Raw genomic sequence first — 25311 nt, forward strand, 5'->3', positions numbered from 1 at the left:
CTGTGGATTGGAGGCTGTTGACCATGCTGGTTTGAGGGCTGAGGGGAGAGGACTGCATGTGTCTCCTTGCCTCCAGAGTCTCTTCCATTTAACCAAGCCCACCACCGTGACCCTGGGAGCGAAGGAAGGAGCTCTTTGTGGTGGCTAGAGGAGGAGGGGAGCTGACACCGTTCCCTGCCTGGTGCCCCTTCATAAGGTGTCCACACTGGTGTTTATGTATGTAAATGCATCAGGCTGCTGTGAGGCCTGTGCTGGGGATGCCCAACACCACTAACCCCGTGCAGTGCACTCTGGGGCATGGGGAAGTTCTTGTCTGGAGGGAGATCAGAGCCAGGTCTGCTTTGCTGAGCTGCCTGGAGGAAGTGGTCTGGCTCTTGTTTTTTGTATCAGACGGACAAGTGTCCTTAGGCCTACGCTTTCCCCAAATAGAATCATTTCTCTGGATTTTAGCTATTATGTTAATTTTATCTCTTCATTTATTAATGTCCTGCCTTTGCTGCAAGAGTTGCGACAGGCCTGTGAAAGCAGCCTTAGTTTTAAGTTTTTGTTCTCTGAGATCTCTTTTCCTCCCTGATCTCTATGTCACACGTGTACACCAGTGGCAGCCAGGCCTGGCACAGGGCAACTGCTCTGCAGGAAAAGGCCCCTGCCCCTAGCCATTGTCAATGAGGAGTGGGCTCTACTTGTGCCCACAACTGGCCATAGAAGCACACCAAATTAGGGAGACTCAGGCCTCTGGTCTGCCTGTAAGTCTCGTGCACATCCTGCCCTTGTGCTGGCTGCATATCCAGGGACAAAAGTCCAGGAAGAAGGGTTCTCCAGGGTGGCCACTGAGGTTGGGGGTTGTTCTTGGTGTGTTCAGGAAACAGCAGAGGCTGATGTGGCTGGAGTGGACTGAACAGGGACCACTGGGAAAGAACAGGCAGCAGGTGACACCGAGCTGTGGGAAGTTGAGTGTGAATTTTGGCTTTTGCAGCGAGACAGAGGTTGGTTGAGAGAAGTGACCTGATCTCACCTGTGTTTAGTGGGCCCACTGGGCTGTTGTGTGGGGAGGATCAGTTAGGAAACTGTTGCAGCAGATCAGGGGAGGTGATTGTTGCTTAGCCCAGGGTGGTGAGAAGTGGTAAGATTCTGGCTGTTTTTTCATGGTAGATGAGGTGATGAATAGAGTGTGGTGAGCAAGAGAGGAGGCAAGGATGGCTGCGGCATTTTTGTCTTAAGAAACTGGAGGGATGGAGTCACCATTTTTTGAATCAAGGAAGGCTGGGTGGAGGGGTGGGGGAGAGACCAGGAAGGCTGGTGGGCTCTGTTGGCTTTGAGGTGGCAGAGGTCCATGAAGGGGCGCTCACCATGGTGCTGAATTTTGGTGCAGTGCCTTATTTTCAGTAAATAGTTCTTTCTGAGTTCATGATCAGTCCTAATGCCAGAGGATTCTTTTTAAGAAGCATGCATCTCTTGGGGCGCCTGGGTGGCTCAGTCATTTAAGAGTCCCACTTTGGCTCAGGTCATGATCTCGCGGCTCGTGGGTTCAAGCTCTGTGTTGACAGCTCAGAGCCTGGAGCCTGTTTGGATTCTATGTCTCCCTCTCTCTCTGCCCCTCCCCTGCTCATGCTCTGTCTCTGCCTCAAAAATAAATAAACATTAAAAAAAAAGCAGGTGTTTTTTACCCATACCTTACACGTGAGCAGGTTCTCTGCGGGAAGGAACCCAGAGAGGGTGTGCACTTGAACCAGCTCTTCTGAGATCCCTTCCCAGGCTGGTCCAGGCCTTCCTTTATGGGCCTCATAGCTCTGCCATTCTTCTCAGGAGTGCCACTGGGGAGGCCTGGCACGAGATCATGCTGTCTTGTCTCAGCAACCAGGCCTGTGATGAGCACGCCAATGCCAATGAGTGTGGGAGCGACTTTGCCTACTTTTACTTCGTCTCCTTCATCTTCCTTTGCTCCTTTCTGGTAAGTCCTGGTCACTGTGCCCATGTGTCCACCTGTCTCAGTCCATCCTGGGTCCCCCTACATCTGTGACTGATCCCCGATACTGATTCATGTCGCATTACAGGCTGATTCCATGTTGATGGTCCTGTATCCCCCGAACTGATGACCTCATTAACCCTAAAAGGACCCACCCTGTGATGAGCTCCTGTGGGCCTTGCCTTTTCTTCTTAAAAAGGGTTTAAATTTTCCATGGGACAGTTGTCCCTTAGTCTTTAGCCTCTGCCATGGTGCTGGGATACAAAGAAGCATCACTCCAGCCGTTGTGCCTGGGGCTGATGAGCCTCAGGAAACTGGTGGTTGGAGAGGTCAGTGGACTAGGTCCTAGGATTGTGGATTTTATTCCCAGTCATCAGACACCGCTGGGAAACTTTGAGCTGGGGCATGACACGATCTGCGTGATGTTTTAAAATCTTGCTCTGGCTCTGGCTTCTGGTCAGGAGAGGCTGAAGAGTGGTCAGGGAGATTATTGGAGGTAATAGTGCCTAGAGAAGTGTGGGGATGACGGGAGTTGAGGTGCATTTTAAAGGTAGAGCCCACATGACTGATGATTAAACACAGGCGTGAGAGAAGAAAAGAGAGAAAGTGTTGCCTGTGGTTTGCTGGGGTGGTGGAGAAACAAGCCCTGAGTGCTGCCAGCGGGGATGTGAGGTGGTGCAGCTGCTGTGGAGAACAGTAGGGTGGTTCTTCAGTAAAGTGAAAATAGAAACACAGTATGATCCAGCAGTTCTGCTTCCTGGTGTATGCCAGAATTGAAGGCAGGAACTTGAATAAATATTTGTACGCATACGTTCATAGCAGCATTATTCACAACAGCAAGAAGGTAAAAGCAATCAAAGTGTCCAGCAGCAAATGATTGGTAAACAACATGTGACGTGAACGTACAGGGAATATCATTTAACCTTCTAAAGAGAGGCAGTTCTGACATAAACTACAATATGAATGAACTGTGAAGTCATTATGCTAAGTGAAATAAACCAGTGAGAAAAGAAAAACACTGTATGGTTTCACCTTTGAGGTCCCCCGAACAGTGAAGTTTTAGAGACGAGGACAGGATGGTGGGTGCCAGGGGCTAGAGGAGGGGATGGGAGTTAGGGTTTAATCAGGATAGAGTTTCGGTTGGGGAAGATATAAGAGTTCTGGGGCTGGACGGTGGGAATGGTTGCACAACAGTGTGAATGTGCTTGATGCCATTGAACTGCACACTTGTGGGTGTTTAAATTGATAAGCTTTTTGTTATGCATATTTTATCACAATTTTTTTAAATGATATTAAGAAAGACTTAACCTAAATCCTATTCAAACTCTTGGAAAAAATAGAAGAGGAAACACTTCCTAACACATCCTGTGATGTTGGCATTACCCTGATACCAACACTGGGAAAGATGCCCCAACAAAAGAAAACTGCAGACCAATATCCCTGATAAATAGACAGTAAGAATCTTGAATAAACTAATTCCAACAACACGTTAAAAGGATTCTATACCATGATCAAATGGATTTATTCCAGGAATGCAAGGATGCATTTTCAACAAATGAAAATCAACCTATGTGATGAGGAAAAAACCCACCTGATTATCTCAATAGATGCAAAAAAAAAAAAAAGCATGCGACAAAATTCAATATCCTTTCATGATAGAAACGCTTATAACATGATGAAGAACATTTATGAAAAATGTATAGCTAAGATGTATTCAGTGGTGAAAGACTGAAAACTTTTCCCCAAATACCAGGAACAAGACAAGGATGCCCAATTTTATCGCTTCTATTCAATTCAACATTGTGCTGGAAGGCCTAGCTAGAGCAGTTGGGCCAGAAAAAGAAAAAAAAGGCATTCAGATTGGAAAGGAAAAGGTAGAGCTATCTCTAGTTAAAGATGATGTTATTGTATATATAGGACATCCCAAAGAATACACACACGTGCACGTGCGCGTGCGCGCGCACCACACACACACACACACACACACACACACACAGTACTAAAACTAATAATTGAGTTAAAGTGTCAGGGTACAAAATCAACACACAAAAATCAGTTATGTTTCTATGCAACAGCAATAAACAACCTGAAAATGGGGCACCCAGTTGGTGAGCATCCGACTTCGGCTCAGGTCATGATCTCACAGTTTGTGGGTTTGAGCCCCGTGCTGGGCTCCCTGCTGTCAGCACGGAGCCCGCTTCAGATCTTCTCTCTCTCTCTGCCCCTCCCGTGTTTGTGTGCGCATGCTCTCTCTCTGTCAAAAATAAGTAAACATTAAAAAAAAAAACCACAACAACCTGAAAAGGAAACTAAAGAAATAATTCCATTTCCAGTAGCATCCAAAGGGACAAAATATCTGGGAATCAATAAATACCCATGGAAATGAAACACTTGTACATTGTGAACTGCAAAATATTACTAAAATAAGTTAAAGATGACCTAATTCAATGAAAGGACATGCATGCCCATGGATCAGAAGACTTAATATTAGTAAGGTGGCAGTATCCCCACAAAGTGAGCTCCACATTCAGTGTGATCCTTGTCAGAGCTCTAATGGCCTTTCTGCAGAAATGGAAAAGCTTATCCTCAAACTCCTTTGGAATGGCAGGCAACTCCAATTAACAAAAAAGATCTTGAAAATTAAAGACCAAGTGAGAAGACTCATATTTCCCTATTTCATAACTTACTACTATAAAGCTATCATAAATCAAAACAATGTGGCTGAATACACACTTTGCCAAAGAAGACATACACATGGCCTACAGGTACATGAAAAGGTGCTCGACATCACTCATCATCAGGAAAATGCAAATCAAAACCACAGTGACCTATCACGTCACACCTTTAGAATGGCCTATCATGAAAAAGACAAGAGATAGCAAGCGTTGGGAAAGATGTGGAGAAAAAAGAACCCCTGTCTAGTATTGGTAGGAATGTAAACTGGTGTAGCCACTATGGAAAACAGTATAGAGGTTCCTCAAAAAATTGAAAATAGAATTAAAATATGGCCCAGCAATCCCATTTCTGGGTATATATCCAAAGGAAATGAAGACGGGATATTGAAGAGAAATATGCACGTCCGTGTTCATTGAAGCATTACTAACAGTAGGCAAGATACGGAAACAACCTAAGTGTTCATCAACAGATGAATGGATAAAGAAGATATGATACACCACACACACACACGCACACACACACACACATACACTGGAGTATTATTCAGCCATTGAAAAGAAGGAAATCTTATCATTTGTGACAACATGGATGGATCTTGAGGGCATTATGCTAGTTGAAATAAGCCAGACAGAAAAAGACAAATACTGCATGGTGTCACTTGTATGTGGAATTTTTTTTTTTGTTAAGTCAAATCCATAGAAACAGTAGAAAAGCTGTTGCCAGGGACTAGGGGGTTGGGGAACTAGGGAGAGGTTGGTAAAAGAGTACAAACTTTCATCTATAACATGAATAAAACCTGGGGCGCCTGGGTGGCGCAGTCGGTTAAGCGTCCGACTTCAGCCAGGTCACGATCTCGCAGTCCGTGAGTTCGAGCCCCGCGTCAGGCTCCGCGCTGATGGCTCGGAGCCTGGAGCCTGTTTCCGATTCTGTGTCTCCCTCTCTCTCTGCCCCTCCCCCGTTCATGCTCTGTCTCTCTCTGTCCCAAAAATAAATAAAAAACGTTGAAAAAAAATTAAAAAAAAAAAAACCTGATGACATAATATCAAACATAGTGACTAGAGTGGATAACACTGTGTTGTATAATTGAAATCTTCTAAGAGGGTAGAACTTAAATGTTCTACCAAAAAAAAAAAATGTGATCTATATGTTAATTAACTAGACGGTAAGAATGCTATATATATCAGATTGACACAAAGTACACTTTAAATATCTTATAATTATGTCAGTTATATATATCTCAGTAAAGTTGGTGGTGGGAGGGGGACACTGTGGTATTGGTATAGCCCAGTGAGGTGGGATTGAGATTTCTGAAGTAAGTCCAAATATGTATGGACAATTGATTTTTGACAAGGATGCCAAGACTGTTCAGTATGGAAAGAATAGTTTTTTTAAGAAATGGTGAAGGAGGTGTCTGAATGGCTAAGTCAGTTAAGCCTCCGCTCTTAATTTCATCTCAGGTTATGTTCTCAGGGTTGTGAGATCAAGCCCTGTGTTGGGCTCCACACTGGGTGTGGAGTCTGCTTAAGATCTCTTTGTCTACTTCTACTTCTTTCACTCTCTCTGTCTTAAAAAAAATGATGAGGAGACAACTGGGTATCCACATGCAAAAAAGTAAAGATGAACCTCTATCTCACCACATACATATGACTGAACTCAGGATTGAGGAAAGACTTAAATATAAGAACTAAAACTATAAAACTCTTAAAAGAAAGCATAGAGGGCAGATCCTCATGATCTCTGATTTGGCAAAGGATTCCTAGATTTGACCCCAAAATCACAAGTAACAAAAGGAAAAATAAATTGGACTGTGCAAAATTAAAAACTTTTGTGCATCAAGAGGGATTATAAAAAATGTGAAAATACACTCTAAAGAATGGGAGAAAATATTTACAAATCACATATTTTATAAGGGGATAATATTGAAAACACATAAAGAACTCTTAGTACTCAACTAAAAAAGGCAACCATACAAAAAATGGACAAAGAATCAGAATAGACATTTTTGCAAAGAAGATATATAAAATGGCCAAGAAGCACATGAAGGTATTCAACATCTTTGGTCATTACGGAAACTCATATCAAAACCACACACTCCCTTCACACTCATCAGAATGGCTATAATAATAATTTTTTAATGGAAAATAACAAACATTGGCAAGGACTTGGAGAAATAGTAACGTTGTACATTGTGATAGGAATGTAAAATGCAGCATCTTCTGTGGAAAACAGTTTGGCCAAAAGGTGGAAAGAATCCAGATGTCCGTCAGTAGATGAATGGGTAAACAAATTGTGGTATATACCTACTATGGAATATTATTCAGCCTTAAAAAGCAGTGAAGTTCTGACACATGTTGAAATATGAATGAACTTCACAAAGTCATGCTAAGTGAAAGAAGCCAGGCACAAAAGATCCTATGTTGTATGATTCCTTTTATATGAAATATCCCAAATAGACAAGCCTCTAGATAGAGAACAGAGATTGGTGATTGCTGGGGAAGGGGAGGAGGAAGGAATAAGGGAGTGATTACTTAAGGTACAAGGTATTTTTCTGGGGTGATAGAGAAATTTTAAAACTAGAGAGGTGGTTGTTACATAATATTGTAAATACATTAAATGACACTGAATTGTATACTTCAAAATGATTAATTGTATGTTATGTGAATTTCAACTCAATTTAAAAAAAAAAAAAAAGCTGAGCTTTCAGCCTCTAGAGTCCAAAGTACTGACTCCGAAGTCACTGCTGTCCTTGAAGGCTAGCTAAGAGGAGAAGAAGATGGGGATGGGAGTTTGTGGATGTGAATTAGGGTTGGGAAGCAGAAGCAGAGAGCAGGAGAGGTTAGGGGGAGCCTGTGGGATCTAGGACCTTGGGGGAGCGGGCCACCGCCTGTGGGTGGTGGTGGCAGTGGTGGTGTGGCAGAGGCCTAGGGGCTGGCTGGGTTAGAGTGGCTTCTGCTGCTGTGATGACTTCACATACAGAATTTGGCCAGAGGGTAAGGGCTAGGATAGAGGGCAGGCTGAAGTCTCTTTATGTCACCCCTTTTCTCCTTCCTGTCCTACAGATGTTGAACCTCTTTGTGGCCGTGATCATGGACAATTTTGAGTACCTTACACGGGACTCTTCCATCTTAGGGCCTCACCATCTGGACGAGTTCATCCGGGTCTGGGCTGAGTACGACCCGGCCGCGTGGTGAGTGGCCCCCATGCTCTGTGGTCCTCAGGGCGGTCCATGCCACGGATCTTGGGACAGGGCTGGGTGGCTTCAGATCTGTGTCATGTGAGCGTCCCCCTCAGGTTTTGGTTGGGCCCACATGGTGGGGGGGGGGGGTGCCGGGTCTCCTGTAGGTGGCACTCTCCTTCTCACTGCAACAGTGCTTTTACACCACTCCCTGGGCTGAGAAATGCTGTCTGAGACCCTCAGCCTAGCCCTTAGGAGGTTCCAGGGGGTCTGTGAGTCTCAGGGCTCTTGCTGAATGGGAGTGTACTGTTTCCACACAGGTCTGTTACATGAGGGTCATAGAGGGCTCAAGGGAGAGGGTGTGGACACAGCAGGAGGGCTGTCTGTTGGGGCCTCACCATCCTCATGAAGCTTGGGGGACTTCATGGCAGAAATAACATTCTCCCCGATTGGCTCAGGCTTCTCCCTCTCTGCCATCTCCTTTGGGAGCAGGAGCCAACATGCATCTCTGTGTCCCCAGCCCAGGCTAAAAATAGTGGGTGCTTGGTGAACTTTTACTGAAATTAAAGGAGCTCTACCAGGAGGGGTCTAGTATGTGTAAGACCCTTTGGTCATGTTGGGAAAGGTTTACTGTATTGCATAAGTGAGGGGTGATTCGTTTCTAGACAGAGCAAGTGTGTCATGAGGGGACTGGCTTGGGTTAGAAGATTGTTCCATGATTCATGGGAGGGTCCTGCACACCCAGGACATACTTTTCATCCTTGGGGCTAGCAAAGCAGCATGGACTCACCATCTGCCCGTTTGTCTGTTCCTTCATCACTTGCTCATTCACTTGCTTATTCATTCTTTTCACTCTCCCAAGTGGATACTTGAGTAGTTATTCAGGGCATGCTCTCTGCAAGGCCAAACACAGGACATGGAGGGGCCAAGAGACCTGGCTGCTGGGTAAGGCGCAGGCCTGCTCAGTGCCTTCCTTGCTCGTGGTGAGCACTCAGCAGACATGAATGTGAATGAATAATGCATCAGTAACTGGGCGGGTGTCCGTCCCTTCCCTGCTCTAAGGGAGCAAGAAGACTTTGAAGGTGGGGTGTAGCCTCTTCCTGCCTCCTCTCTCTAAGGCCCCCCAGCCTGCCCATGTCCCTCTCACACAGCTGTGTTTGGTCACCCCTTGTGTGGAAGAGGCCTGGAGAAGATGGTCAGTGTCCTCATGGCGAGGACTTCCTGCTCGCAGAGTGCCTGAGGTTCTACCTGTTTTCCTCTCAACTGAAGCTCAGCATGAGGAGTGCTCCAGAGCTCTCTGACCCCTTAAGCTCCTGAAGGCCTGGGAGCTTGGCTGGGGTCCCCAACCCCCCTCTCATCCAACCTTCCTGGAGCCCCTACCCTTTCATGTGAGGATCCAGAAAGGTGCTGCGTGAGACCCTTCCCAAGCTGGGCAAACCCTGGAGCCACTGGCTACACCAGCAACCTTAGGGCACTTCCAGGCCTATAGTGTCTCTGGGTGTTTTTCACCATGGTGAAAAACTTACAATTTTCACACAGTGCAGAACAAGTGTGGCTCTTATTTATGTTTCATGGTGTAGGTGACCATTTTTGTGGTTGGAGAGTCCTGTCATTTTGCTGATGCACAAGCACAATGGCCCTGCAGTACTCAGTATCATTCTGGCATCCATAGGCTCAGAGGGTAGGCATGGGTTCTCTAGTCAGGAGAGCCCAGTCAAGTCAGAGGGCTGAAGAGACTCCAAGTAAGGCAGGCTTGAGGCTCATTCTAGGAAGTTCATCTGGACTGTGGTCTAAAGGCATGCTACTGTTTCTGGGCACGCTGTTTGTAGAGATGGTGTGGCAGAGAAACAGAGATGCTGTATGGGATGTGACTTGGACGAAGGGACAAAGGCAGGTCAGTGTGGGCCTGTGAGACGGGAGGACTTCCCCCAAATATTTATGAACTATAGACCCAGGACTTCCCCTCTCCAGCCACAGGTGGAGCAGAATTAGGACATACAGGAAATGGACTTGGGCCAGACCGTGGCTTTGCAGTGGTGCACTGGGGGGCTCGGACTGTTTTCCAAATCCAGAGTTCTTGAAAGTAGGGCCTCTGGAAGGGAGATTGGGAACATAGTAAAGAAAGTGCTTATGGAAGAGTAGACAGCAGATACAAGCTCACCCCAGGGGTGGCATCTGGGAAGTAGCACACAAGACCGCGGTCCACAAGTAGCACAGATGTGAGTCACAACTAACACTCAGACTTGTTGCTCCCACCTGTGGCCTGGGCTGAAAACAACTTGCCTCCAGATGGCAGGGGACAGGGGAAGGCCCAGCAGAGGCAGCTGAGTGGATGGAGTCTGAACCCACATCCTTGGTAGGACAGAGGGTGGTTTGAACCTTTCACTAGCCTCCCTGGCAGATGCAAGGATGTGGTCATCTTTGTATCCCAGGTGGCCACTCTGGAGAGACTTAGAAATAACACAACTTTGTGAAATTTCCCAAGCTTTTATATGGTGTGTATGTGTGTGTTTGCACCTGTGTGGCTATGTGAGTGTGTGCACAAGTGTATACATGTGTGCATGGGTGTGTTTGTGTGTATGTGTACAGGTCTGTGCACACATGTAGCACGTGTGTATGCATGTATGCAGCAGACATACATGTGTGCTCGCGTGCACATGGTTTGTGTGTATGTGTGCAAGCATGCACATGTGTGATTGTGTGCAAGTGTGTGAACGCAGCGCATGTTTGTGCGTACGTGTGTGTGGACACACGTGTGCATGGGTGCACATGGGCATATATGTTTGTGTGTGTGCATGTGTATGAATGCACATGTGCGTGGGCATATACGTGCACATGTGCGTGCGCACACACGCTGTGGAGAGATAAAGAAGGCATGGGGTTGTTGCTTTCTGATGCCGCCTTCTCGAACCATTCTCTATGTTGCTTCTGCCTTGCTTGGTGGTGAAGTGTAGAGACTCAAAAGGGGAATCACAGTCACACGTTCTGTGAGCAGTCTGTCACTTCATCTCGATGTTCGTCCATCTGCCCAGTCAACATTCCTGAGCATCCGCCGTGTGCTGGGGACTGGGGGCCTGTAGGTGAAGCAAGTGTGTGCTCTCAGGACATTGAGCCCAGTGGGACTGTGGGAAAACAGAGGAGTCATAGTGTGAGGCCGGGGGGGTATTTGAGGAGGGAGAGACTCCGTGTGGCTGGTGACTCAGAGGAGGTAGCATCTGAGCCAAACTTAAGAGGGCAGAAAGGATTGAGCTCTAGAGATGGGGGTAGGGGCAGGGGTGAAGGGAAGGGGGTCTGTGTCTGATGGAGAAGAGAGCGCATTGCAAAGGGGCTGGAAGTGGGGCTTGGACAAGTTGAGAAGGCCTTGAAATTTGGGATACACAAGTAGCTTTGACTTTGTTTTGTAGGCAGTGAGGACAGTTTTTGAGTTGGAGTGACAGTATCATGCCCCTGCTTTACATCTGGTGTCATCTGAGGGGTTCGATGGCGGAAGAGAGAAGATGAGCCGAAGAACAGGCTGTGAATTGGGTTGGGTGATTATTGGGGCTGGGGGCTTTGCTGTGCTTCCAGCCCCTTTGTGGCTGGTCCTTTGGGTCCAGTGGAATTAGAAGCACCTTGGGTGAGGCCAGAGTGGGGCTTCTTCCTTCTTTCCGCTTTTCCAGAAGCCATTTGGAGCTGATTGGACTGAGGAGGTTCACAGTACAGGAAAGAGAAACATTGGTGTTGGCCGGGGTGCCCACCCTGGGACAAGGGAGTCTTTAGCTGGACCACCAGATTCCAGGAGATTCAGGAGGCAGGGACAGTCAGGAGAGCCAGGCATGGGGTTGCAGGCACTCAGGGAGCAAGAGGAGGGGCCGCCAGAGCGGGTGGGTGAACAAGGCCCCGCGAGAGATGGACCAGCGGTTTTGGTGTGTGCACGGTGGGGGCTTGGGACAGGGGCCGGCACTCGTTCTGTATGGTGTGTCTCCTGCCTGCATCAGGCTCTGGAAATTGTGTTGGGATTGCCAAGCCTCCCAGGCTCTCCAAGCCCCAGGATTCCCTTCAGGGAGCTGTCTGTCCAGCCGCCTGGCTCCTCCTCCACGACTGTGCAAGGACACATCTTCCTGTCGCAGGCTGGGCGGGCGGGCGGGACGGGCTCATCGTGCCTCGGTTGCCATAACCTGTGACATTTCCTTTCCAGTTGCCGGATTCATTATAAGGATATGTACAGTTTGTTGCGTTGTATTGCGCCACCCGTTGGCTTAGGGAAGAACTGCCCTCGTAGGTTGGCCTACAAGGTTTGCAACTTCAGAGCCTCCATCCGACATACTCTTCCCTGCCCGAAATGCAAACACAGCACACACTCCCTGCCTGGTTTGGGAATGACGACACCTCACCTCTCTTTCCTCCTGTCCTGCCCTGCCCCGCACTCCAACCTCCTGGACGCTTTGGTCCCTCATCTAATCTCCCGACCCCTCCAGCTGGCTGGGGAGAGGCAGCCTTCTGAGGCAGCGCACACAAAGCTTTCTGGCTGGGCCTTGAGGGCAGGGGTCGGCTACTGGGTGGGAGCCGGGGGCCAGGCCCTGCCTGTGCCAAGGAAGCAGCTGTCTTACCCGGCTTTGCCTCCAGGCTCTCAAGTGGGTGCTAATGGTCAGACAGGCCCGAGGCCAAGGGCCCCAGAGGAGGGGAGCAGGGGTACCAGCAGACCAGGAGCAGCTGCCCCTCCCAGTCTGAAGAGCCCAACAGCCCAGGGATTTCTGGTCCCTGGGGGAGGAGAGGACAGAGGCAGTGGAGGCCCAAAGGCAGGCCCTCCTGCTTCACCTCTGGATTGATTCACTCAGCCAAGGCTGGGAACCCTGGGAGGAGGGCCAGGCCCTGGGGCAGACACGCCTGCCAGGAAGAGTGGCCCCTTTTCTCTCTTGGGTGACCTGAACCCGACTGCGTCTCTGGGACCCCAAGCAGGTCCCACAGGCGGGTATCCCCAGGGTTGATGGGGACAGGCCTGGTGGCCTGTCTACCTTGGGAAGGCATAGTCAGCCCCCAGACACCTCCCTGGATCTGGAGACTTATCCCATTAGTTGGCCCCAGCCCTGTTCCTGGCGTGCTGTCAGGAGGGTGCAAGAGTGGCCCCAAGCCACATCCCACCCCAGCTGCCCACCACGCCCCTGCCCCCTACCCCCACCCTCACCCCCCCGCAATCTCCCATTTCCTGCCCAGCCCTGACTCCCAGCAGCAGCCCTGCCCTGGGCGGCCTCGGGCGTCTCTGGGCTTGGAGCAGGACTCACCCTTCAAGTTTGTCTCTAGAGCCTCGGGACTCCTTGCAGAACAGCGTGGCTCTCGCTCTAGTTTTCTGGCTTGTTTTAGATTTTTCTCCACGTTTTTAGCCTCTAGGCTAACTTTGAAGCAAATTGAGCATTAAGGAAAGCTGATATTTCTGCCGTGGTTCTTAGGCCGGCCTCATCGGTCATGTAATTCTGTCTACCAGCTCTCCCGGCATGGTGAAACAGCTCTTTTCTGATTTGGCATTATCTGTGGTTTCTAAAAGTGTAAAATCAGAAGTTGACAACCCAAAGCCGCCCCGATGCAGCCCTTCCTCATCCCTCCATGTTCATTAGCTCAGACGTCACCCCTGCCCGCTGCCCTGCGTGGGGCTGGAGTGTGGAGGTGAGGCTGGGGGGGGCAAGGAGGGGATCGAGTCAAGCAGAAAAGTCCCTCATTTTACGTATTTTGACTTTGGCATTTAATCTGACGCTGGTTAACTGGATCTGTTTTCTTGTCTGCTTCCTCCCCCCGCCCCCTCTTGCCGCACCCCTCCTGTGGACCCCACTCTGCCTCTGCCTCTCTGGGCCGGGTCTCCAGTGGGCGCATCAGTTACAATGACATGTTTGAGATGCTGAAACACATGTCCCCGCCCCTGGGGCTGGGGAAGAAATGCCCTGCTCGAGTTGCATACAAGGTAGACCCTGACCCTGCACCCTGGAGGCTGGCTGTGCTGGGGCTGGTCTCCCGTCTCCTCTCGGGCTTGTCCGTCTGTCTGCTGCTCTGCTGTCTCACTGTTTCTTCCTTTTCTCTGCTCCAACCATCTCCTCTACCTTCCTGGACAGAGGGACACAGATACCATGATGGTACACCCGGCCCTTGTCCCTACAGGTCTGCCCCCTCTGAGAGCCCCCCAAAAGGCTCAGGAACCAGAGCCCTCCACCTGCCTTTTTCCCTTTCCTTCTCTTTCCTGGGAATTAGGAGACAGACCAGCTTTTTGACAGAAGCTGTTTTTGCTCTGGGCTCAGGACCGCACTCAGCTCCAGTGGAATTAACCAGCCCTCAGGGTCTGACCCTGGTGGAATAGGGGCGTGAAGGGCCTCTGGGACACCTGAGGAACCCACTCCCAGCTCAGCACATGCAGAATTTCCCCAGGCCTGGGCTGTTGTCAGCCTGGCGAGGAAGCATCTCCAGGGGTTTGTAGGTTTCACAGTGGGAAGGAGGCACTGTGGTATTAGGAAGGAAAGGGTGCCAGGGAGAGATGTCCTTCTGTCATTCCTGGGGCTTCAGAGGGCTGCAGCAGAGTAAGGACAGTTTCAGGGGCCCAGGTAGTCCCATGCCTCTCTCCCAGGAGGCTGAGTTGCAAAGAAGGGGTAAACTGAGGGACACCTCCAGGCTTCCCTCCTGGGGGGCAAGCAAGTCACATGGCCCAGCCCCAAGCCTGCTCCCACTTGCCCATGTGCCCTCAGTCACCCCCCACCCTTGGTGTAAGCACCTTCCATCCCTCCAGCACCCCCACCCCCACCCCTCCTGCTGTCCCCAGTGCTCCCAGAAAACAGAGCCGGCCCCAGGTTCTACTGCTCCACCAGCATGTGTCCAGAGCCTCCCTGTCACCACCCTCTCTCTGAGCAAGCTTCCCACCAGAACTTTCATCTCTCTGGTTCTGTCCATGTTGTCTGTCTCTGTGCTCTGAATCTGGGCATGCATCTGTCACCTGGCTCAGCACAGCCTTTGGAAGCTAAGTGGCTCCCTCACGCCACAGACAGATGCCTCTGATGTCTTCCTTGCCCTCCCCTGCCTGGCATGCATGTCGTACCTGCCTGCAAGGCTCTAGCTTTGTCCCCAAGAAGGAGAGTTCTGTCCACACTGATACCTGGGGCCAGGTTGGGCATGCAGGGCCCTGATGGGCTGGCCTTTAGGGCCCTTCCCCAGCTGTGCTGGCCAGCTCTGAGGTTCTGGTCATGAATAGACCAGGGGAGTCCTGGGGTGGGTAGGAATGGATGGGCTTGGGGAGCTGGCGAGAGTCTAGGAGATGCACAGAGTGCTGTGACCACGAGGGTCTAGTCCCAGTGTGGAGATGCCTGTCTGTTTGCCTTGGCCTTGCCCTTCTAGGGCCTAGGCAGGCAGAGGAGAGCCTCTGGTGAAGGTGCCCTGGACAGAGCTCTCTTCTCTTGGAAATCACCTACTTGCTTCTCCTTCATGCTGGAACCTAACTCCTTGACTCCCCTGGAGAGGAGTCCCTCTGCCTCTTCTAATGCCATCAGTGCTGGTCTGCAGGGACACTGTGCTCTGGAAAGTCGATTTTCCTGGTGTGCATCACACGGGTGATGTGTGAGGTCCTGGGACCACGATTGGATGTGCCAGGTGGGGCTTTGCCAGCATTCGGGGTGTGTGTGTTTTGGGGGGGGGGAAGAGTCTGGGCTATTGTCTCTAGCCACCCACTCTCTCTGTTAGACTGAAGATTGGATTTGGGGCCAAGACACTGGGGGCAGGGCGGGGGGCCCAACCCAGAGGGAAAGAGAGGCTGTGTGTCACAGGATACAGGCTTGGCAGAGGGCAGGCAGGCCCCAGAGACGGGCCCTGTGCCTCTGTCTCTAGTTCTGTCATGTGGTAGAGGACAAGAGGCTGCTGGGAGAAGACAGGAGGGTCACAGTGTCCCTAGGGCTCCGCCTGGCCAGCTAGGTGACCTCCCATGCTGAGGACATTCCAGACACACGAGGGATACTTTTGCTCCTGGAGATCACATAAGTTCTCAGAGCCTCAGGTTCTGGGCAGCTGCTGGCTATATCCAGAGGTCTGTGGTATAGACACATGTCTGTCTCCAGCTGTTCTGTCCTTGAAAAATGAGGAGAGGGAAGAGGAGACAGGTAACAAAGAAGCAGTCTGGTCCAGAGTACCAGTGCGATGGCCCTGAGCTGCTTCCTGCCAGCCTTCACACTGGCCTTGTGCAGTCCCATCTGTTCTGGGTCCTTCTGACTGCAAGGTGCTAGCTGCTTTGGGCGAGTGGCAGCAGACGTCTCTTCCAGGCCCCCTGGCTGGGTGGTGAGGGACAGAAGTCTTCCTGGGGTGGAGGGATGCCTCACTGGGAGGTGGAGCTCAGAGCCGTGCTCTTGGCCATCCCACCCCTTGTCCAGTGCTCTAGGCTGTGGGTGGAGGAGATGACATTGGGCAGAGCCGTGAGGGCAGGGATCCTCCCTCCTGTTTGCGGGCTCTCCCAGGGCCCAGCCTCAGTTCTGCAGCCCAGACTCCTCCCTCTTCATCCCAGGCCATATGCCTTGGGCAGGGGTCCTTCTGGCTAAGCATGTACCTGTTCTTTCAGAGGGATCCAGGCTTCTGGCTTGGCCCCATGCTACAATCCTTATCCGTACTTCTACTTTTCTGCAGCTAGGAGAATCTTCAGCTCAGATGAGGGTGGGGATCCAAGGGTGAGTGAGAATGCTGGCAAAACTCCCAGCCACCCAACCTTGCTTGGCCCTAGGCACCTGCAGAAGCTACTTCCAGGAGGCCAAGCCCAGCCTCTAGGGGCTTTGAGCACCTTGTAGTCCTGTGGCGGAGGGACCCCCGTAGGCCTGGCCCTGACCTGCTCCCCTTGTCCCTAGCGCCTGGTTCGCATGAACATGCCCATCTCCAATGAGGACATGACTGTCCACTTCACGTCCACGCTGATGGCCCTCATTCGGACCGCACTGGAGATCAAGCTGGCTCCAGGTGAGCAAGGCAGCATCTGGGGAGGGCACCAAGCCAGGGCTGGGCAATGCACTTCAGAGCCACCCGCAGGTGGGCATGCAGGGAGGGGGGTGAGGGGGCTTGTCTGGAGGGGACTGAAGACAGCTGCCCATGGCACCTCGGTCGGACACTGACTTTATCCCCTGATAACCATTCTGCATGTGAGCATTTTAATGATCCCATTTTCCTTTGAGGGATCTGAGGTGCCGTGAGATTAAATGACTTGTCCGGGTTACCCAGAGCTAGAGTGTGTTAGAACCAGAACATAACCTGGCCCAGGTTTACATGAGCCGGTACCCTTCCAGGGTGAAGAGTCTGTGTGCCTTCTGCCCACTCACCGTAGTGAGCCCAGTCCCTGTCAGGTCCTCTCCTGAGCTAACCGACAGGACCACATAGTCTGTGCCAAATCTAGGGGAGAACAAACTCTAGTGTGTCCTCTCCACCTTGACCTTCGTATGATGACTGCTTTATCTTCACAGAGAAAATTAGAGCCACCAGAGGGGATCTGCACCATCCCTACCCCACACTGCCCTCCTGGCTGCACCTGTGCCCTTGAGCTCAGCCTCTTTGTTTGTAATGGATGAGTCAGGGCCTGTCCCTACCTTCTCCTCATCTCCCCAAAGATGTCAAGCCAGAAATGCTGTACCCTGCTTCTTGTCTCGTCCATTTTTTCTCTATATTAGATTATTTGTATCGACATGTCTCCCATCTTTAAAAGGTTTTCTTCCCCCTCCATTAGCTTCCCTATTTGTATTTTTTCCTTTATCACAACCAGCTCCTTGAGAGACTGGTCTGTATTGCCTCTCTGATGTCTCTTTTTCAGGCTGCAGTCGGGCTTTCACTGCAATAGTGAACTGCTCATGTTAAGCTCTCCAGTGACTTCCATGTGCTCAGCCCTTATCTTACTTACTTATCAGCAGCCTTTCCTCTGCTGTCACTTACTTCTTTTTGAACCCCTTTGATGTTTCTTGTTCTGTTTTCTCTTGTCTCCCACTGTCTGAATGTCACTGTGCACATCAGACTGTTCTCTTTGCCACCGTTGTCATTCTGTCTACTCTCACGGCTCTAAATATTGTGAATTCCAACATTTGGGTTTTTAGTCCCAACTCCAGACATGTGTTGTCATGCGAGGAGTTACGTGAGGGAAGTTATTTACTGTCTCCACTTGGAGGCCCAGTAAACACTACAAAGTCCCTGTGGCCAATCTTGAGTGCCACATATTCCCCCTGGTCTTTCCCACCTCCGTCGGTGGCAACTCTGTTCTTCCTGTTAGTCACTCAAGCCAAAACCTTTATAGTGATTCTTACCTCCTCTTCCCCGCCCCCCCCCCTTACTCCAGTTCTGATCCATATCTGATCTCTTGTCATATCTTCTGACTCTACCTTCAAAATACACCAGAACATGATCACTTTTTTGCCCTCTCCCACTGCCAGCTCCTGGTCCAAGCCATGTTCTCTTGGGTCTTGACTAGATTGTGGCAGTAGCTGCCCACTGGTCTACTTCTGCCCTTGTCTGCCTTCAACATAACACTCGATAACTTCAGCAACTTAAATGAAATGGAAAAATTTGTTGACACAAACTATCAAGCTCATTCAAGAATAGATAACCTGAGTGGGTTAAAAAAAGGAAGAGAGAATCTGAGTAGCACTATATTTATTAAAGAAATTAAATTCTAGTTAAAAGCCTTCCAACCAAAAAAATCCCAGGCCCAGTTAGGTCCATAGGTGAAGCCTACCAAACATTTAAGGAAGAAATAATACCAATTCTCTATAAACTCTTCCAGAAAATAGAAAAAGAGAAGATATTTCTCAACTTACTGTATGCTGCTGACATGATTCTGATACCAAGACTAGACAAAGATATTATAAGAAAAGAAAATTTCAGATCAACATCCCTCATGACTATAGGCACAAAAATATTCAACACGATTTTAGCAAATTGAATGTAGCTATGTTTGTGTGTGTGTGTGTGTGTGTGTGTGTGTGTGTGTGTATTTGTGTGATGACAAAGTAGAGTTTATCCCAGGAATGCAAGTTGAGTTCAAGTTTAAAAATTAATCCATGTAATTTAACATGTCAAAGAAGTAAAACTATATAACCATCTCAATAGATACAGAAAAAGCATTTCATAAAATTAAATATCTATTCATGATTGTGAAAATTCTGCATAGACTAGAAATGAAAGGAAACACCCTCAATCTGATCAAGGATATTTATGAAAAACTTTCAGTGATTGACACACTTAACAAAGACTGACTCTGTTCCCCCTAAGATCAAGAACAAAGGAAGGATGTCTACTGTTACCATTCTTGTTCAACATCATACTTTAGGTTCTTGCCATTGTAATTAGTTAAGAAAAAGACATAGGAGGCATACCAATTGGAAGGGAAGAAATAAAACTGCCTCTATTCACAATTGATGCGATCATCAATGGAGAAAATGTGAAAGACTCTAATGAAAAGTTAATAAAACAGAAGCATCTGCAAGCCAAGGAATGTCAAGGATGGCTGGGAACCACCAACATCTAGAAACAGGCAAGGAAGGATTCTTCATCAGAACATTTGCGGGGGGTGGGCACAGTGATGTGGATACCTTGCTTTTGAGCTTCTGGCCTCCAGAACTGAAATAATAAATCCCTATTGTTTCAAGCCAGTAAACAAAAGTTTCTAAAACTAATAACACAAGTATAGCAAAGTCACAGGATACAAGATCAATACATAAAAAGTAAATGTGTTTCTATATATTAGCAATTAGGAATTGAAATGGAAAAAATTTCCGTTAAATTTGCACCAAAAACATGAGATACTTCTGTGTTGCTGTATAACTCTAAAAAGTATATATGTGAGATTTGTATGTGGCAGATTTCAGAACATTGACTGAAAGAATCAAAGAAGACCTAAATAAATCAAACACTGCCTCATCTTCATGCATTGGAAGACTCCATATTTTCATGATGTCAGTTCTTCCCATATTGAACAATAGAATAAATGTTAACCCAGTCAAAATCCTTGCAGCCTTTTTAGGTTGAAATGTACGAATCGACTCTGAAATGTGTGTAGAAAAGCAAAAGACCTTGAGTAGCAAACAATTTTGAAAGAAGAACAAAGTTGGAAAATTCACTGTACCTGAATCAAATACTTTGTATGAAGCATGTTAATCAAAGTGTGTAGTGTTAGTGACAGGACAGAGACATAAGTCATTGCAACACATAGAGACTCACCCTCACATTTCAATGGGTTTCTGGTAAGTTGTAGAGGCGATTAATGGAGAAAAGGTAATTATTTCAACAAATGGTACTGGAAAAATATAGACAACTATATGCTAAAAAAAGGAGAGACATCTTGACATTTAGTATCTTAGTCTGCTTGCATTGCCCTAACAAAATACTATAACTCAGTGGCTTAAACACAGAAATTTATGTCTCACCGTCTGGAGGCTGAACGTCCAAATCAAGGTGCTGGAAGATAGGTTTCATTGTGGGGCCTGGTCACTGTCTCACCGTGTGCTCATGTGGTCTTTCCTTGAGTGCGTGCAGAGAGTGAGCGAATTTTCTGGTGTCTCTTCTTATAAGGACACTAAATATGGGTCAGGGCCCCACCCTTATGACTTCATTTCACCTTAATTATCTCTTCTAGGCCTTATCTCCAAATACAGTCACAATGAGGGCATACATATAAAAAAAACCCTACACCTACATAAAAACATATAAGCAAATGTTTACAGCTTTATTTCATAATCACCTCAAAATGTAAGCAACTCAAATGTCCACAATTGGTGAATGGATAAACAAACTGTGGACTATCTGTACAATGAGGTAGTACTCAGCATTCAAAAGAAACAGACTTCTGATACATTCAGCAACATGGATGGATCTATATGCATCATGCTGAGTAGAAAAAGTCCTACTCAAAAGCCAATACACCACCGATGATGTCGTTTGTGTGACATTCTGGAGAAGGCAAAACAACCAAGACCGAAAACACATCAACGATGGGATGGATGGGAAGAGGATAAGGGGTCAGCTACAAAGGGATCAAACAGAGGAACTTTGGCAGTGGTGCGTGTACCATGTCTCTATTGTGGATACATGGTTTTAGGCATCTACCAAAATTCACAGAATGGGATGACTAAAAAGGGTGAATTTCATTGTATGTATGTTATACCATAATAAACCTGATTGTTTAAAAAAAAAAAAAAAGATAAACCCGAGTATTCTATCCCTCTGTTCAGCCCCCTCTGCTGCATCCCATCTCAACATCCGCTCCCTTGCATTCCCTGCCCCCCCCCACCCCCACCCCACCATGAGCCTTGCTGTCCTGGCTCATTGTGTAACACACTAAGGCCTTTGCACTGTCTCATGCCGTCCTGCCTACAGGGTCTTACATACATGCCACCTTCTCATGAGACCTTTCCTGACTACCATGTCCAAAATCCCTCCCTCCTTGGCTTTTTCTGCACCCAACATAACTGGATTTTAACTTACTGCCACTTTATTGTTAATAAAAGCCACATCATGCCACAAGGGGACCTCCTTTGTTTTTGTTCCATCACCTAGAACAGTACCTGGCATGTGGTGGGTGTTCCCTCAGTAGTTCTGAATGGGTGGACGCATGGGTGGATGAATGGCTGGACTGCCACCGAATTCTGAATTCCGTCTCGGCTCCCAGGGCCTACACACACACGTGCCTCTGTCTGTAGGCAGGTTTCCGGCAGGAGGAGCTCTGACAGCCGCCATGATGGTGTTTCTTCCCGCTTGGCCTTTCTCCTAGCATTGTGTTTGCCCCACATCCCTCCCCACACCACACCTCTCCCCGCCTGCCCCAGCTTGGCCTGCTTCCCCAAGGGGGCTATGGGATAGCTCCTTATATATTTCTTCTCCTCCACACCCTTGTTCCATCCTAGCTGGCACAAAGCAGCATCAGTGTGATGCAGAGTTGAGGAAGGAGATTTCCTCCGTGTGGGCCAATCTGCCCCAGAAGACCCTGGATTTACTGGTGCCACCTCATAAACGTAAGTGAAGGCAGGAAATTCCCCATCCTCATGCCCCTTTCGTGTCCCACCCAGAGGCAGAGCTGGGAGGCCTGGGCCAGGGCAGCCTTGTAGATAGTCTAGACTTTGTTTCCACCTGCAGGGAAAACAGTCTTACAAGTGAGTGCACAGGGGCTGTGGGAGGGGGTGACCTGGGATTTATTCTGTGGCCACAGCCACCCACACTCCTGGTGGGGTGTATATGTCAAAAAGCCCAGGGAAAAGCAGGGAGACTCCTACAGTCAGAGATGCCAAAAAGGACGATGTGCTTAAAGATTAAACTCCACATCCACTCTTTTGGGAGGAGATTGAGGGCCCTGTGGAGATAGTCAGTGCAGCTCCAGGGGTTATGTGCTGTGTCAGGAAGCTCCATGTGGGGACTGTGCAGCTTTGGCCAAGCCCTGTGCTTCTGTCTGAGTGTGTCCAGGAGTCCTCGTGGCGGGAGCTGTTTCCTCAGCGCATTCCACCCTGCCTTCCTCCTTTAGATTCCATCCTCTATTTTCTCTCCTTCCAGCTGACGAGATGACAGTGGGGAAAGTCTATGCAGCTCTGATGATATTTGACTTCTACAAACAGAACAAGACCACCAGAGACCAGATTCACCAGGCCACTGGAGGCCTATCCCAGGTATCAGGTTCCAAGATTTCCAAGAAGTAAATCTGAGGCCCTGGCACCCTTCAGTTGTTTGACAGTGAGGGAACCCACACCCTTCTTGGAGATTGCACAGCGGGAAAAGGAAGATGAGAGGTTTCTGCAGCCGCCTCCACTCTCTGGCCCCAAAGTCAGAAGCTCCATACAGCCTGTATTTTTCCCAATGGCTGGTCTCTTGCTGGTACTGGGGATCCCCTGACTTGAGAGCTAGTGTTCAGGAACAGAAAAGGGGCTGAGAACAGAATCCCCTGGAGATACCACTTTTTTAAGTGGTATAGGAAAGAAGTTTGAAGAATGCTTGAGGAGGAGGTTTGAGGAAGTCCCTACACACAGGCAGGGACCAGAGAGATTTAAACTGATGGGTCCTGGGTCATGATTTCTTCCACTCATGACTCTGACTGAGCTGGTTTGGGGGCCCATCTTCCCAATGTCATCCATCAAAGATAACAACTTTCCCACACAGCCAAAATATCAGTGACCACATGCAGACTCTCTGTCTAGAAAGTGTCCATCTGGTGTCCAGAGCTTATAGGGACATTCACCCACCTTGGGAATGGGAATCTGGGGCTCATGCAGCCTCTGTCAATCCACTTTGATGATGAGATGAGGTCTTTTTACCATTCGTAATTGGATGTAGTCTCCAGATTTTGTAGGTAGGGAAGCAGAGGCTCCAAGAAGTGAAATTACTTTTCTGAAGTCACTCACAGTCCGGGTTTGGAGTAAGCCTGCCTCATATGGCAGCCCTCATAGGGCTGGGGGTAGGGCAGAAGGAGCCACAAGCCATGTTGTGGGCTCAGGGCAGCTTTCTGAGGCACCTGCCTCTGCCCTGGAGCTCTTCTTCTTCTTTGTGTCCCTTGTGCAGATGGGCCCTGTGTCCCTCTTCCACCCTCTGAAGGCCACCCTGGAGCAGACACAGCCGGCCGTGCTCCGAGGAGCCCGGGTGTTCCTTCGGCAGAAGAGCTCTGCGTCCCTCAGCAACGGTGGGGCAGTGTGAGTACCAGGCCCCAGGGTGTGCGGTGCAGGGAGGAAGGTCCTCCACCTCTCAGAGGGGCTCCTTGTAGGCAGTGCTTCAGGACAGGGAGCCCTTGTCCCATCGCCCCTTTGGGGGGATCAGCTCTACCATCCACCCTGCACCCACCTCCCACCAGATGGTGCTGCCTGAGAGCTTGTCCTGCTCTGCTGCTGGAGTGGTCTCTGTGGTGGACTCCAAAGCTCATTCCTGAAGTGTTAAGCGGGTACCTCTGACAGCACTGAGGTCCAAGGATTCAGACAGCTGATGATTCCCAGTCACCTCCCGCTGTTCGTGCCCATTTGTCTTTCCAGTGAGGAGCCTTTGCTTCCTCCCTGGCCTTTGGTGCCTGCCGACCACTGCGAAATTTTTTGTTTCCTCCTCAGTCCTCACCCCTGTCTGTTGATGGCCTATTTGTGTTCTCAACTTCCGAACTCCTCTGAGACATTTTCCCTCTCATATCTCCATTCTGGTAGTGATTTCTGAAACAACTATATTTAGTAGGCAAATTGTTAATATCCTTTTCACCTATCCCCTAACTCTTGCTGTAGTAATTCTTGGTATTGAACCACCCAAAACCAAGTGTTATAACAGTCACCTTTCTTGCACCGTGGATCGCTGAAAGGTGGTACCTGGCAGGCAGGTTGGGCCTGGCCATCTCATTGGCCAAAGCAAATCAGTGGCCGAGCGCACAGTGGGACATGAGCTCTGTGTCACTGAGCAAGGGCTGAGGCGCGGGGCCTATACCAGCCCGGGCACAGCATGCATGGTGAGAGCTCCCAATATCTTCCTCTCCTGGACATGTTTTGGACCTTCTTTTCTGAAGCCTGGTTGTGGGTCATGGAGTGTTAATCAGGTAGGTTTTGCTGAGGAATAAGCTGCTATAACTTAGTGGTGTGTTACTTCTCACATTAAGGGGCCAGCTTGGCAGCTCTTGGGTCCTGGGCCCGGGCTAGCTCGCCTGGGCCTGGTGGACCCATGAGATGTCTTTCTGGATCGTTCTAAGCCAGATTTCAGTTCAGGAAAAATGAATGTTACTTATTTTCATGGTTCTAATTTTTATAGAATCAGCTACCACTCCCTTTTATTGCAAGTGAGCCAGTACCCAGTCAGCCTGAACCAGGCAGTTGGGGCATTTACTGTGCCGTCTGATGCTGGTACGCGTGCAGCTGGCTTCCGCACGGAGTGACCTCAGGGGTCACAAGGCCTGGAGGTCCAGCTTCCATTCTCGTGACTGGGCCTCCTGACAGGGGCAGCCATCCCCAAGGCAGCAGCAGCTCCAAATAGCACACCACAGGGTAGATGCCCGTTATCAGTGTGGCCAGCTGAGGCCAGCAGACTTCATCTCAGAGCTCAGAGTGTGATTGATGCCATGCGACCTGTGTGAGTGAGAGTGTTTCCATTGCTTCACTGGACATGGGAACAAGCAGTAATCCAGGCCAATGCTGGTCAATTTCGATGCCACCTGGGAGATGTACACCGATAGAGTGAGGTGGAGTACATGGACTGGGGAAGGCCTCCTCCAAAATGTGACACTAGATCTGAAGGGCAGAAAGGCCTCCATGGCTGGAGGTTGGGGAAGCAGGGAGGTGGCAGTGAATTTGGAGGTGAGGAACGGGAGGAACCCTCAGGAGGGAGCCGAGGGCCAGCAGAGGCAGGATGTCCTTACTACGATACATCACATACACATGTGGCCTTGTCCTGGCCAAATGCCATTCATGCTCCCACTACACATGTGAGGCCCCGTCTAGGGCTGAGGAACCTGCTGCTTGTCCACAGGCCAGGAAGTTGTGGGCCCAGACTTCCCTCTGTTCCTGCCTGCTCTAAGCCCTGGACCTGGGTCCAC

At 49.2% G+C, this 25311-nt stretch overlaps 1 protein-coding gene across 1 annotated transcript in view; it reads left to right on the forward strand.

The window, feature by feature from the left end:
* The window catches only part of CACNA1B (calcium voltage-gated channel subunit alpha1 B), a 190550-nt gene that overhangs the window by 161074 nt on the left and 4165 nt on the right, over positions 1-25311 (forward strand). The window contains exons 36-42 of the mRNA XM_030293870.1: positions 1807-1951; positions 7702-7829; positions 13653-13749; positions 16652-16760; positions 21680-21787; positions 22320-22432; positions 23319-23446. Coding sequence (XP_030149730.1) covers positions 1807-1951; positions 7702-7829; positions 13653-13749; positions 16652-16760; positions 21680-21787; positions 22320-22432; positions 23319-23446 — 828 coding nt within the window. The remainder of the gene's footprint in view (positions 1-1806; positions 1952-7701; positions 7830-13652; positions 13750-16651; positions 16761-21679; positions 21788-22319; positions 22433-23318; positions 23447-25311) is intronic.

This window comes from Lynx canadensis, chromosome D4, assembly GCF_007474595.2.
Source record: "Lynx canadensis isolate LIC74 chromosome D4, mLynCan4.pri.v2, whole genome shotgun sequence".
NCBI classification, from domain to species: domain Eukaryota; kingdom Metazoa; phylum Chordata; class Mammalia; order Carnivora; family Felidae; genus Lynx; species Lynx canadensis.